Source organism: Epinephelus fuscoguttatus, linkage group LG14 (assembly GCF_011397635.1).
Source record: "Epinephelus fuscoguttatus linkage group LG14, E.fuscoguttatus.final_Chr_v1".
Taxonomy (NCBI): domain Eukaryota; kingdom Metazoa; phylum Chordata; class Actinopteri; order Perciformes; family Serranidae; genus Epinephelus; species Epinephelus fuscoguttatus.
The window spans coordinates 29,379,594-29,395,170 of record NC_064765.1 but is presented as its reverse complement, the minus strand read 5'-3'; the positions used below and the strand labels follow the sequence as shown (position 1 = coordinate 29,395,170).

Here is a 15,577-nt window from a genome sequence, read left to right as displayed (position 1 = left end):
TTTTTACTTTTTAAAATTAATATTTATTTGTTAAAACAGGTTTGATAAAGCGTCGCTTAGCTGCTAAGCTAACATTAGCTGAGCATTAGCTTGCTAACTATGTTAGTATTAGCAGTGGTTTACTGTATTTGTGCAACTTCAAATGTTGAACAATGTTGGAAGTTGTCGCGTCTCTAATTTTCGATCCACATGCTTTACATACTACAATTTATTTTTTGTTGATCACAAATGAAATTATCTTTAGTATCATTTTTTCCAACTGACACTCAGTAACGTAATGTTAGCTCTTCTGTTTATCTCTCTCAACTTGACTTGATGCTGTTAGACTGGTTCAAATAAAGTATATCTGGGGAATTACGTCAGCTAGCTAGGAATTAATGGTGTTAATGTTAGTTAATTCAGGAAATTAAGGGAAATTAATTGATCGGTTACATAGTTACGTAGCCACTTTTTAATCTTTGGCCTTAAAGGAAGGTATCAAGTATTTTCAAGTAGTAAAGGCTCGAGTTTTAAAAAAGTCACAAGTCATTAGTCTTAAAGTTTAAGTTGAGTTGCAAGTCTGTTTGATTTTGTCAAGTCAAAAGTCATCAAATCTGTGACTTGATTTTGACCCGAGTCAAAGTAATGTGACTCGACCTCACACCTTTGCTGTCCCAATATTAGCAGTAACCACCATGTGAGTGCAGTCCAAAGTGGCGGCAATGGGCTAGCCAGTACAATACCCACATGCACTAACATTCACGCACGGTCAAATGGTCTTACCACAGACAAACCACAGAGAAGCTCAGACTGCAACACACAGAGATAGCCTGACTTCATTCTCTGTTTAGGATGCCAGTACTCCACTACGTCTTTACATAGCAAATAGTCGTTTGCTGCTATATTAATGCACTGAATTTCACGTACAGAACCTTTAAATCCCAAAGCTATAATGTGAGATTGCTGTTTATTTAGTCCTGGATCGTCCTTGGTGCTTTATTGCGGTTGTGTTTTCTGCACTACGCTTTACCAGAAATCACTACTAGTGTGGGTGGTTCATTTGAGTTTCAAGGCTTTGATCTGTTCAGCGAACTAACTTTCTTCTGGAGGTCTGGAAACACAAACACACACCTCTTCACGTGCACCGAAATAGAGTGTGAAAGTGTTTCCAACAATGAGTCCACAAGCTTTTCTGCACCGGAGGTTGAATCGTGCTGACTATTACTGTAAAGGCAGAAAGAAAGTCACCTTTGCGGAAAGAAGGATGTGGATTTAAGATACAGGTTTATCCATATTGTTACTGAGTCACTTTACAGGCAGTGCTGTGTTGGAAAACTTCACGTCAAGGAAGATTAGCACTGTTGACTTGTCTTTACGGGCAATCTTGCATTTCTTGTTTGTGTTAACATACATAATTCTTTGTGTGGTAATATCTTGCTCAGTCCCTCCTATGCCACTCTGAGGCTTATCTCCACTGTAGAATAATACACAGTTTTAGCTCGGTTTATCTGGTCCTCAGTGGAAAATGTAATGTGGAACCAGATGGGAGGATTTTAATGTTTAACTGATGAGCTTTCAGACTGGCCCCATTGCTGCCTCTGTGATATCTTAGGTCTGATACGTTAGAATGTTAGCTAAGTAGAGAAATATGTATGGTAGATACTAGAAATATGATAACTTTTAAGGCAATTTTAACCATTTTTTCCATTAAATAGATCCTTTAAAAATCTCACATCTTTTCTCCTGCTTTTTTTTTAAAGATTTTTTTCTTTTTTGTTCAAATATATAACCAAATCAACAGACACAGAATATGTTCAATACAAAAGCAAAATCCAGTGGAAAAAGAAGGAGGATGGCTTACTGAATGTGTTCATAATGACAAACAAGTTCATCTCTATGACACAGTCCTGAACTAACATTACAGAGGGAGGTGGGAAGTAAAATATTCACTGTGCTCCTTGGTAATTTAACTCATCCCCATTTTAAATGTGGTTAAATTACAGACTGTGGCCTGCAATAGACATGGACGTTCGTGACTGAGGAGAATACTTACCTGCAGCTGACATCACAACAGGACATTTAATAATGATGCAAGATATTCTGATGTATAGAGTCATACAAAAGTAATGCTTTTCAGACATTATGTGTGACCCACTCTTTGTGCGTGGTGGTGTATTTATCTGCAGAGATGCTGACCTCTTCCTGTAATTTCTAATTTTCTTCTTATTTCGCTGTGGGCGGGACGTTCCTTGGCACAGGACACAGGTGAGGTTGGGACTTTAAGGTAGCAACCAGGTGCCAGACTGCAAGCAGCACACATCCAAGAGGATGCTACAAAAATTGTGGCTTTAGTGCCAAAAAAAAAGCAAATTTATTGAGGTAAAACCCCAGACTGGGGTTTCCTCTGGGAACCATGAATGTCTTTACAAATATTTGTGGCAATCCATAATAGCTGTAGAGATACTTCAGCCTGACCATCAGACTGACATTGCCATCCCTAAAGAAGCTGCTAGTAGATCAACCCAAATTCACGATGCCTCAAAAAACTGCACAAGAAGTGCCCTAGACTTTTTTCAGTGTAGACATCTTATCTTACTATATAATGATGAAAACTCTGTCTGTGTGTCTGTTCCACGTTTTTCTCCTCACTGACTTGGTCAATCCATGTGAAATTTGGCACAGTGGTAGAGGGTCATGGGAGGATGCGAATGAAGCAATATTACATCAATTGGCCAAAGGGGGGCGCTATAGCAACCAACTGAAATTGCAAACTTTGAATAGGCATATCTCATGCCCCGTATGTTGTAGAGACATGAAACTTTGCACAGAGATGCCTCTCCTCATGAGGAACAAATTTGCCCCTAGAACCCATAACTTCTGGTTATATAGATTTTCCGCCATTTCAAATTTTTGGAAAAACACTTAAAATCAATCTCTTCCTAGGAAGTTTGAGCGATCTGCATGAAACTCTGTGAACATAATCTAGGGACCAATATCTAAAGTTCCCTCTTGGCAAAAGTTGGAAAACTTACTAAAACTGAGCTTCTATAAGACAATGAATATTGCGGAGGGCGTGGCTCATCACATAAAGGTGTATAACATCTCAAGGGTTTCACCGATCACCACGCAACTTTGTAGGCACGTGACCACACATAATCTGAGGGGACCCCTCCATTATTGACCCAATCAAACAAAATGGGGCCTAACCGCCATATGGATTTTTACTAACCTTGGTAGATATGTAGAACAGGACGCCTCAAGGTGATTGGAGAAATTTAACTCTAATTGGCAACTGGGTGGCGCTATAATAACAGAAAAATGCTTAAAAATGGCTAAAATGCGACTGATCGCTGTGGCTCCCCCTGTGGCCCAATGTTTGTTTTTAATTTTTGGTATGACTAAGTCATGGTATGGTATGCTGTACATAATCACGGAAACTGTCAGTGTGTCATTCTGTCAGTCAGTCATTCTGTCTGTCCCATGTTTTTCTACTCACTGACGTGGTCAATCTATGTGAAACTGCACATAGGCATTGAGGATTGGCATAGGTAGAAGGTGACAAAGCTACCAATGGGTATGGGCTAGTTTCAAGTTATTAAAACAAAGTTTTTCCAGTTGTCATCATGACAGAAATCAATTTTGGAAACAAGGTGAATTTGTTGTTTTCCAGTCTCTGAGAATCAGAATTTTGGCTAATATGCTTCACATCATCAAAGCTGGGAAGAAAATGATAAAGTGTCGTCAGAGCATCTAAAAATAAACAAGTCTGTGACTGTGGGAAGGTGTCATTTGAATACTGTAATTGGAAAACGTCAAAAACATTGGACACTTTTAAAATAAATGTAACAGAGGTCTTTCTTTGATCAAACTGAAAGATAGTTATTGTGTAACATGACTGTTAAACCTCTGTATGGTTTTAAATTGATTTAACCTGCTGTTTGCCGACTAAGTGTTTATTCAGGTATGTTCTCGGACACACACACACATTTCCATTCCCCCAGGCTTTTCTTACATGCTAAAGTGAAGCAGAATCAGTCGAACATTTTTGTGTTTTGGAAAACTGAAGAACTGTAAAGAAACATGGCCATGCTGTCTGTGACACTACCGGTTGGGTAGTGCCATCGTTGCCATGTTGTCAGTAGTTTGGAGTGAAAAAAGACAAATTTGGGTGGCAGGATGGAGCCTGAGCTGAGCTGAAGATGGAAGCAGCAATCATGACTGACTGACTGTGATACATGAAGACACCTGTCAATCAAGAAAGACACATTGAAACGTACCTCTGTTTAAGCCTTAATATCTTATTAATGAAACAACATGACACAATGATGCATTAATATAAACAAGGGTATCAGCTGAGCCTCTGAAGTCTTGTGGTTGAACAGTCATTGATTTAACAGAAATGTGGAATTGGAGGGCGAAACGGGAAGAAGGGGGGGTGGTGGTTGATCTTCTTCCTGGGGTCGACTCCTCTGGTGCGTCCATTCCTTCCGGCTCAATGGAGGCTTAATGTGAGTGTGGAAAAGTGGAAAATTTAATTAGGCTGCCAAGGGGGGTTTGTGTCACTTGGCATGAGCCATCCCCCACCGTCCCACCCCCTCACCCACTACCACCATCAGCCCCCTCCCACTCTCACTCACCCTTTGCTCTTACCTCATTTGCTGCAACAACCCTGGTGTTTGCGCCTCTGTTTTGTATTTTTACCCACAGTCCTTCGGGCCATGACCCACTGGTCCAAAGGAGCAGATAGAGGTCAACAGTTTACAGCTGCACAGATGTTGTGAAGCGGGTGCGACCTGATGTGGTGGACCTGCCACTGAGCACTGATGTGTGGATACACTGAAGCAGTGTGGCTGCTGCGTGGAGAGATGGGCGAGCACACACTGCCATTTTTATCTCGCTGCTTGTGTGACATTATAATACAAGGCTACTGACACTCCATGCTTTATTTTAGATTCTTGCTCATACAGTATGTAGGCTTTTGAATAACTGTTTGGATCTAATCACAGTGGTAAACCCACACGTGGAACTGACATGATGTGACATCAGTGTTGAAAAGATGTGAGCACAAGAGGACATGATGTGTTTTTTATATCTGCTGTTCGCTCACTTGTTTCAAGCACATTTATGTGTGGCTCAAATTTTTTAATGAAGTGATGCAGTCAAGACATCGAATACCAACATTATTACAACTGTCTCAGGCATGGCCGAATCTACTTGTTCGGAGGCCTAGGGGCAAAAACTTGTTGTTGGCACCTCCACCAGTTTCTGCACAGACCAATTGTGTCTCCCATAATATATACTTTCTTAAACTTAATTTTGACACAAAAGGGCCACAAGATAAGGCAACGATACAGGACCCACCTTGCGTGGACCTGCGTAGGAATGTTTTTTAATCCAACACCCACTGGATTTCTGACTGTTATCACCAGCTCCCACAATTAGTCTACTCCTGCCTGCAACTGCGGCCAGAGGGTGGGGGGTGGAGGTGCTCATGTTGGGTCAGTGAGTGCTGACATTTGTATAGCATACAGTGGTTAGTTACATTTGGAGGAGAGGTGGGTTAATGTGATTAAATATGAATTTATTGCAGCCCTAAACTATTTAAAAAATGCAAATGGTCATCACATTATGTGTGTTGTTTTAAGGTGAATGACTCTGCAGGAATGGTTATTGTTTTGTTCTCTTTCATAGTAAGGGCAGAGCATGTGCAGCAGAGATTTCTGGCTCAACAGATTCTCACTCCGACCTCGTCACGTATTGACGTTTGGTGATGGACTTTTCACATCCAGATACATGGTGAAATTTACCTTGGTTGCATTGGTTTATGACGTTCTGGGACACCATGTAAAGTTCTGCCTGTTACATGCATTGTCTTCTTACAAAAAACACGTCTGTTTTCACAGGAAATTTACTTTTTACTTACAGTGTCTTTCAAAGACTATTGGTAAAACACAGTAAATTGAAATTTCAACGCACTAACGCACATGGTTGGGTTTAGGAAAAAAGAACAGGTTTGGCTTTCCAATCTTAGAGGATGCGAGCACTGCTCTTCTGGGTGAAGGTTGATGTTTATTGGACCTATCTACCACCCCTCCTGCCCACACTTCTCGGACCTCAGTCGCCTTAAATTTTGTTCGTGTCCTGCTGTGTTCCCCTGATGCCAACGAGTGCTATTAAACTAAAACAGAGACCGGCTGCGTATCATGTCAACATTAAAGGACATCTTTTTCGTCAGTGTCTGACGGCGCAAGTCACTGCCCAAGCGTCAGATTTCGATGACAACGGAGTGAGACCGGGTTGTCTGGCTAACTCCTGGTTTAGCCCTATGCTAACTTGAGTAGGAATAATATAGTTCCATTGTGTGGCTCTTATAGAGTTTCCAAATTGATCAAATTCTTAGAATGAAACAAGTCTGGGTTTGTAAGTGATGCTCAAAAATATTTATCCACAGTTTTACACAGGGGTGTAACACACCCTATGCAGTCTCTGTGGGCCCCCCGCCCTTGCTCTCTTGATCCACGTCTCTCTCACGCAACTTTTGAAGTTTGTTTTTTTTTTTTTACGGTTAGTATTTGGAACTCTGATTTTCCTTTCTTGGGGAAAGACATGACAGTGTATGCAGCAGTCACTCACTTGGCTCTAGCTGTGACAGGGATGAATCCTAGTGCAGGGGGTGGATTAAACCATTTTGTGCCTCTATGGGGTGTGAGAGGGGCCTCAGAGAGCTTCTAGTATTTTTTAATACAAAATCAGCGTTTTAACTGATTTATACAGCCAATTTTAATCTAGTTATGGCACTATTTACATAGGGGGAAAAAACTGCAAATAAAACCAAACTTTTCATTCCAGCTTTTTTGACGGCACCCCTCCCCCTGGGTAATCAGTCCCACTTTTTGATGCCCCTGGTTTTACAGCCACAATATTAGCAACAGAGTAGGCTTTGGCAGAGCCTATGACGTAATCATGGCTTTAACTAACCGTGGCTGACCATGACAGGTGCACAGAGAAGGCTGGTAAAGAGACAGATCAGAAGAAGCACTTCTAATTTTGTTGTATTCCAATAAATCCTGCAGTATTTTTTTTTTGATCACCCACTCCCACCAACAGCAAAGTAAACACCGCCGACTCCTGCAAGATTTGTGTAGGGTCCCTCGGGACAGGGGATCCCCATCCCAGTGCTGTCCTCTAGTGTGAATTCCCTTACAAATTTAGAAAACTAGTTTTTGTTATGCAACCCATTTTAATTTAGTGATGCACTTATTAAACACTTAAGAACAATTGTTGCCACTGGCTCCAGGTGAAAACAGTAAAGCTGGGAAACATAAAATGAAAATGATCTGAATGGAATGTTTGATGTGTTCTGCTGCTTTTGTCAACCACACCAATTAAAAAAAAACATGAGATCTGGTATTTAAATGTGACTGCAGACACTATGAGCTGCAGTGTGAAGTCTCAGTACTGTGGAAGTAGATTATTTTCAGCAGCACAGTTACGTGTTTCTTTGTCAAAATGTTATTAGAAGATAGTTATATGGAGAACAGAAAACTTTTACTTTAAATGCAGACCATGTGCAGGAATAATAAACTGCAAGTTAACATGATAACATACTAAACTGGTGCCCAAGCCGTTCTTCATCACGTGGCTGCATCACATCCGCTCAGGCTCAAAAGAAAAGTTTTCCTCAACTCGTCAACTTCCAATGCATGGATATTTATTTTTTGGAGGGGGGTGGGGGGGGGGGGGGGGGGGAAGGGAAGCGGGAAGGGGTGGTGGTGCTGGTGGTGGAGGGATGAAGGAGTCTTGTCACATTACATGTACCTGTCTGTGTGCGTCTTCACTTGCAGCTGTCATCTCACCTGACAGGTCTATCAGTGTCCACGGCTGATCAGAACGCGTCCCTCAGCCTGACAGGCTGAACCGACAGCGCGGCAATCCAGACTGACAGCTCCTCAGGTAGCTGGTGGAGGGAAGGAGGGAGGGAGGAAGAAAAAGAGGGAGGAATCTGGGGGCGAGAGGCAAAACAAAGGCAGCTGAGGAGTAAAAGAAAACACGCACAACATGAGGAGTAAATTAAAGTCAGTAAACACCCTGGATTCTTCCATCCAGTGTGACTGATCTCAATGCCGCTTTCCTGAATTTCATAAAACCATCTGATAATAAAGTGATTCTGAGATAACGCTTTGTTGCCAAACATTACCTTTAAAACCTCCATTAAAGCCGAGAATCCTCTTTCTTGTGAAGAAACACAGGGTGCCAGTTTGAGTATTTTTAAGCAAATTGAGTCTCGTCTTTTACAACAATAAAATACATTGAACCGAGGCCAAACTGCTCGCTTAACGCAGGGGGAACCGAGAGCTGTATTCCAGAGAAAAAACACCTGCGGGATGTGCTTTGGTTAACCCATGAAAGATTTAAATCGAGTGTCTGTGATCACACCCAGGGGAAAATGAGGAGGGAGTCCCCCTCCGCTCTTTCCCCTCTTCCACAAAAATCTGTCTTTATCTTGTCAAAAGCCATCGAAAACAAGCCCATCCAGAACGCCTCGACAGCACCACGACGAGACAAAACAGGAAAACCTACAAGCTCCAGAGCGAAGACTCATTTGATCAGCTTAGCTACGCTCTCCTGGCTTCTCATGTACGAGGAGTAATTAGCAATTAACAATCAGGGTTTAACTAGATCCAGTTATTATCTGTAAGCAAGAGAGGGGGGGAGAAAAATATCTGACGCTTTGACTTGGGAGTGCATTAGAATTCCCGCGCTACTGGAGTTTGATAAAAAAGAAGAGTGAGGGACCCGAGCAGTAATTCTCTCATTTTCACGACATCTCTGGGCCATTTTTTTTTTTTAAATTCCCAGATCAAACAGGCTGTAACAAAAGGCCCCAAATCCCCCCTCCGCTCTCCTCCTCCTGCTCTCTCTTTCCAAAATTAGTTAAGCCTCTCAGCTCCATCATCCTCAACATGGCTCGCATCAACAACCCTACGCTGCATCGCAAATGCTGCATAGCCTCTGAAATCCACCCCTCACACACACACGCTCCTCTTCAGCCCCCCTCCCTCCAAACACGCTGAAGATGAGGGGATGTCACTCTGAATTTGTACTTATAGACAAAACACAAAGTACCCCACAGTCACTAGAGTTTGTGATTTCACCCCCTCCTTCCTCTTTCACTTGGCTAACTGTTTGTCTTTTTGTCTTTTCCGGGGGAATATGTTAAGTCAAGAGACTGCTACACAAAAACATAAAGATGGAAAAAAAGAAGAAGAATCAGGCGAGGCTGACAGATTGGGTGATTTGGACACGGTGACAGGAGAGGAAAGTAAACAATCTGGATTAAGGCTGCTGTCCGCCTTCATCGCTCTCTGACATATTCAGGCCTTTTGGTTGCTCCTTGTTTCCCTCTGATTACCTCACCCTTGCTGCTGCCCCAGCTGTTTACCATCTCGGTTCAGGAGGTGATGATTCAGGATTTTCAATCACTTTCCCTCCTTTCCTGTTATCATCTTTCCATATACACTCCCTGCGTCTGCGCCTCACTCCCGCAACTTTGTCTGTCTTCCACATACTTTCCCACTCTTCAAAAGTTTCCGGCGACTTCTGAGGTGAAGCGGGGTGAGTGATGCCAAGAGCTAACTCCGGGTTATTGCCCAGGAAGGTGCTCGTTGCTGAGCTTTAAGTGATCCTGTTTCACACACTTGTCAGTTCTCCAGGCTGGCAGGTCCTCGCTGCCTCCGAGCTAGCTGCTTATAGGGTTGTCACCAGAGCAGTTAATGTTAATCTAATGCTAATATTAATGTTTGCCAGCACGCTTGAGCTAAGGACACCTGCTTCTAAGGCAGACAAGCCTCCATTAGTGTTGTATACTCATTATTTCGTTAGCTTGGGGTTGGCTGTCCTGCCACCAGCAAGGCGAAGGTGGAGATGAAATTCTTCTCACCTCAAGCTACACAGTGGGACAAAAGAAACAGTTAAAACAAAAGCAGATACACCACTCAATCGTCCGTTCATCCTCTGAGGGAAAATGACCACTGCATCTTCAATCAGTCCTCAATTCGAGTCCCAGTCTAGCAAAGCGTGAACTCAACCGGACCACAAAAAAAAAACACTCTCATCAATTTAATCATCCCCCGTCCACAGATTCCAAGCTAATTATTCCAGCCTTTAATTATTCCATCCGACTGCCGTTGAGATCTCTTAAAGACGGCTGGATTAGTGGATTTGGAGTATTAGCTTGGAGGGTTGGCAGACCTCTGCACTGTGATTCAGGGGGCTGAGAAACGCATCTTCAAAAGGTACCTTGAGCAGCACCTTCACAGGATCATTACACTGGATAAATCCATGTTAAGTTGCTTAAAAGTGTGTAAAGGTGAGCCATGTTTAGGCGCAGACACTTTTGAGGGCGGAGGCTAACTAAATGTGACTTAAGCATCGCAACAGTGACACAGTTTAAGCCACTTTGGGAGGAATTGTTTACAAGTTACTTAAAGGGCTTATGTCAGCTTGGGTCAACATCAAGGCCGGAGCAAAACTTCAGGAGTGAATACTTTTTCACCAGATTGACAATCTAAGTTGACAGACTTTACTGTCATGGTGTGTATTCAAAGGAATGATTTAAGCTACAGCTTTTAAATCTAATGATTCAATCGCTCTTTTGTTGTTTCGTCTAATGTAAACCCTCGATCCAGATTTGGCAGGCTTAGGTTCACTCACAGGGCTAAATCCACACCCAAGTTCACCACTATTGAAAATCAATTGCTACTGAGCTACCGAGCGCAAAGTCGTGATGTCTCGACTTGACTGTCAAGTTAAACTATTTTTTGCTCATGCTCGTTAAAGATGCTACCCGTCAGCCCGCTACCCCTCGTTTGAACTCCCTCCCTCTCAAACACCCCCTAGAATTCCAAAATGAGAGCAGCCCGTCCCGCGGCTGACAGCGGGGATGTTTTGAAAGCAGGTCGGGAAAGGTTAGAGCAAGAAACATGGAGCGGGGCAGTGAAAAAGACAAAAAGAATCTTGCTTTTTAATTATTTTATTAGGAGCCTTGATGCTATTAAATGCCCCAGATACATTCACCCTATAGTTCTCAATTAGACTTGACAGTTGCTGCATTACCAACAATAAATATAGCAAAGGGCTGCGCCTTAGGCCAGGAAGGACCCCTAACTATGACCCTCATATTTAATGATGAAAACAAGCAGGCGCACACTCTGCCTTGCTTAAGCACATGCATGTGCACATCCATGCATGGGCATGCGCACACACACACACACACACACACACACACACACACACACACACACACACACACACACACACATCCTCTCTGTGCTGTGGTTCCTTATTACACAAGCACATTAGAGGTCTGTAAAAAAAACAGTATCTCTAGGGTTTATAAATGCATTACAGATACAAAGGTGTACACCAGAGTGCATCCTTTAATGGCAGAGTGTCATGTTAAACTTGATGAGTAAGGCAGCACAAAAATATGAAGATCACATATTCTACTAAAAATTGTTCCCCTTAAAAATGCAATGCACAAGAGCATCTTTGCTTATAATCCAAAAATATTTTCAGTGTCTGTTTGTGCTGCAGAAGGATGAACTAGCAGCGCCATTCTCTCCATTTCTTGAACATTTTGTTGATATTGATATATTTTGATCATCAGACTCTCTTTTTTGATAAGTCCATCTTTGGGTTGCTTTGCAGTGTTTGCAGTTGTTGCCAATGCTGGAATAACATTTATAGAACAGCCAATAGGAACACCCTCTCTCTGAAATGACCTGTGATTGGCCAAAGTCTCCTGTCACATGCTAGATTTTCTAAAGCCTGAGAACAGAGCCAAGAGAAGATGCAGAATTCTGGTTTTCTACCAGACAACTTGAATGACAGTATATAAAAAGGTTATAGATTTTTTTCTCAATGATGCCCCCACAAAAAATCAGCCTACCCCTGCTTTAATATGCTAATATTCTAAACACAGATGGTGAACCTAGTTAACATTACAGCTAAACATGTGATGCGATACGATACGATACGATACGATACGGTATGGTACAATACAATACGATATGATGCGATATGGTACGATATACTTTGTTCACGTAGGAAAATTCGTTTTGAACTCTGGAGCTGCACAAATATTGCTGCCTTGCAATAACAGTCCAGAAGAAGAAATTAAAAACATACACCATAGAAACACAAAACACATCCACATTACCGCTGGAATTATGAGCATATTACCACGATTGTATATTTATTGTGAATGGGAGCCTGCTCTTTCTAATGCTTGCAAAAAGTACTACTTACTACTCCACTCCAATACTACTACACTAGCATGGCTGTTGACTCTGCGCCTTATTACTGCCATATCAGAATTATCATAATTACAAGTGTCTAACTTGGAAATAGCATTAAAATCAACAACCAAGTTGGAATTACCCAAGGAAACTCTTAAAGGTTTAATAATATAGAAGTGCCTGAAGACCAACAAACGTGGACTTCTCATATCAGCCAAAGACCGTAGCTCAGTGTAGTCAAACCTAAATGTAATCCATATGGTGTTATATTGTCAATATAACATCTTCACCATCCATCCCATATGATGTGAATATGGCTATTGCTCGCTTTTTAAATGAAGGGCATCTATATTGTAAGGCCCAATCCCAATGCACCCTATACCCCTCCCATTTAGCCCCTACCCCTCTGTTGCACATTCCTGTCTAGGGGTAGGGTGTCCCGATTCTTGTTGGGATGGAGGGGTAGGGCCAAGTGTTAGGGCTACATTGCCTGACTAATGGAGGTTATACTTCAAACCAAGTGTTATAAGAAATAATTGGCAAGATGGCTGCACAAGCAACAAAAGAAACATGCAAATATATTTATTTCGCTAAAAGGTATATAAAAATTACAATAGCTATCATATATCATTTTAATGTATTACGGTCTCTTCTCTGTAACAAGCATAACAAAAGAAATCACAAGTATGTCTCAAACGCTAACTAGCTAGCTAGCTAACTTTACGTTGTTGTTACTGATTTGGGCATGACAGTCCCATATTTTGACATACTTCCATGTCATATTCCTCCTTTTTTCATGGCATATGGTGGCCAAAATTGAACCAAAGTACAGCAGCAAAGTTGCTGCGCTTGTTACCGCTCCTCTAATATCAGTGCAAAATGGCAGGGTAAGAACGTAAGTTGTGAACACATTGCGAGTGTCCTGACAACAACAAAAGGCTGCCAGTAGCCCATGCAAGAAAAATCACCACAGAAGATGGCATATTCTTTTTGCAATGTCTGCATCTGTTAACGTAAACACCAGCAAAGACAACTACTGATGACGGATCAGGGTCTTGAAGGGTTGTCCCTTTACATGAAACCCAACAGGAAGTGCGCTGGGCTTTGAAGCTAATTTTTGTAGGACAAATATTGGAATTACAACTTCAGAGTATGTCACGTTGTGCCATTAGACCCAATAAGACTTATATTGGGAAAGAGACAGAGGACACATTCTTTGAGCGTCACAACCCCTGCAGAGCGACTCGTTTCAATATCAGGATTTAATCCATTCAGTCCAATAACATTCGGAAAGTCTAGAGGAGCTGCAAGAATAAATCATTTTATCTCCATTTCAGTTAAGAGAGCATTAAACCACAAGTATCCAGCTTGGCCAGTGGAAGTCTCTGGTGTGCATGCTCTCGGGGCCCATGATGTGGAAGCAGCGCTGATCATCTGGGTAATTTCTTACAGTGGAAATAGATTTTCGTTTTGGCTACATGTGCCACTGAGCAACTTTCATAGGAATGAACAGGGTCCTGCCTCCAGTGCTGTATCCAGGCTTTTTATTACATCCATGATTTTATAGGGGAAGATTTCAACCACTATCCCTTAAATCTGTTACAAGGGGCAAGGTGGCACTTGAGAACGAGGAGAGGGGTAAAAATAAGAAATGGGATTGGGCCTAAGTCTGGCTGAGATCACATTTGTGGTTTGAGATGAGATCAAAACAAGTGTCCACTGGCAAAAACGTTTTAGCGTATGAAACCATTTAGATTTTTTCAACAAGAAATGGTAAATGGATTGCACTTGTATAGCGCCTTTATAGTCTTCTGACCACTCATAGCGCTTTTACACATCACATTCATTTACATGCATACGTGGTGCCACCTGCTACTCAGTAAGCATTCACGCGCACTCACACACCGATGGAATAGCCATTGAGAGCAATTTGGGGTTCAGTATCTTGCCGAAAGATACTTTGACATGAGTACTGGAGGAGCGAGGGATCGAACAACCGATCTTCCGATTAGTTTACAACCCGTTCTACCTCTGAGCAAACAAACAGAGACCAAGTACAAAACAGTAACACACAGTCATGGGAAACAGACTTCTTTACTGGATAGAAATTTTGACATAACATTCAGTAACTTACAGTACTGTCAGCCTGTCAGCAGAAGACTTCACAGGGCTTTAAACGGGCAAATGGAACATACAGACAATTAAAAGGCAAACTAGTTGTAGATCATTTTAACATCGACAGTGGAGCCAAACTTGACAATCATGAGTCACAAATGAACAGTAAACAAAGATCTTTTGCATCATCCCTACAGCTCTTTGTGATTTACATGTAGCTAATAGTTTACATATTGTTTACATATCAACAGATATCTTTCACAGCACGGCAGCTCTGGTGGAGTGTTGTGAGCCAACCCCTCTGTGGTTTGACTGCTTGAAGCCTGGCGTCATTGGCACAGTACAATATAACAATACTAGTTATTGTCAGGTCTGACAGACAGTGCAGGCTGTCATGCAAAGTTCCTGTCAAAGGTTTGGAGAGCCTCTTCAAAATAAAGGCCTATCACTTTGAGCTGGCAACAAGACAAAGAATCATATCAACCTTATCACACAGAATTATGTGACATAAACACAATGTTCAGGTTTTTGCTATTTTCACATGATCCTTTAGAGGTGGGGGAACCTAATCGTCACATCCCTTAGTTGTGAATACCATTTCAAAGTGTGTGCTCATTTTAGAAATTTGGTGAGAGTTTTGTTGTATAAGGTTTTTGTTGCAGTGTCTGGCATCTTCATCTGAACTTGTACACCAAAGTGGCTTCGCACTAATCTCACTATAACTAAATAAAAACTGACTGTTCTGAGAGGCAACCGTTTCAAGGTCAAACAGTGTGGAATTCACAGAGTCTGTGTGCAATAAGCACACCATCATTCTCACTGTACTGTTACAGTACAGCACATTTCACAAATATAAGTCTGTGCATACTCATATACAGGTACACAACAGCATACACAGACACACACTCACATACACACTCCCACAGGCAACTCTCCAGGCATGTCATTAAGCTAGAGAGTACTAGAGTTTCCCGTTGGCAAAGGCTCCCTCTTGGAACTGAGGGATGAAGCTCTTGAAGTACGCCCTGGGTGAGAGAGAGAGAGAGAGAGAGAGAGGGAGGAAGGGGGGGGGGGGGGGGGGGACACAGAGAGAGAGAGAGAGTACAGCAAATAAAACATCAAAATGTAACAATAATTGTGATTCAACTGCTTCAAAGCATCGACCAAATTCACTGGGTCAGTCC

At 42.0% G+C, this 15,577-nt stretch overlaps 1 protein-coding gene across 1 annotated transcript in view; it reads right to left on the bottom strand.

Moving 5' to 3' along the window:
- Positions 1 to 14,337: 14,337 nt before the first annotated feature.
- babam2 (BRISC and BRCA1 A complex member 2) overlaps positions 14,338 to 15,577 on the bottom strand; it is a 117,893-nt gene continuing 116,653 nt past the window's right edge. Inside the window, exon 12 of the mRNA XM_049596461.1 lies at positions 14,338 to 15,418. Within this exon, the coding sequence (XP_049452418.1) occupies positions 15,355 to 15,418 (64 nt within the window). The 3' untranslated portion in view covers positions 14,338 to 15,354. The remainder of the gene's footprint in view (positions 15,419 to 15,577) is intronic.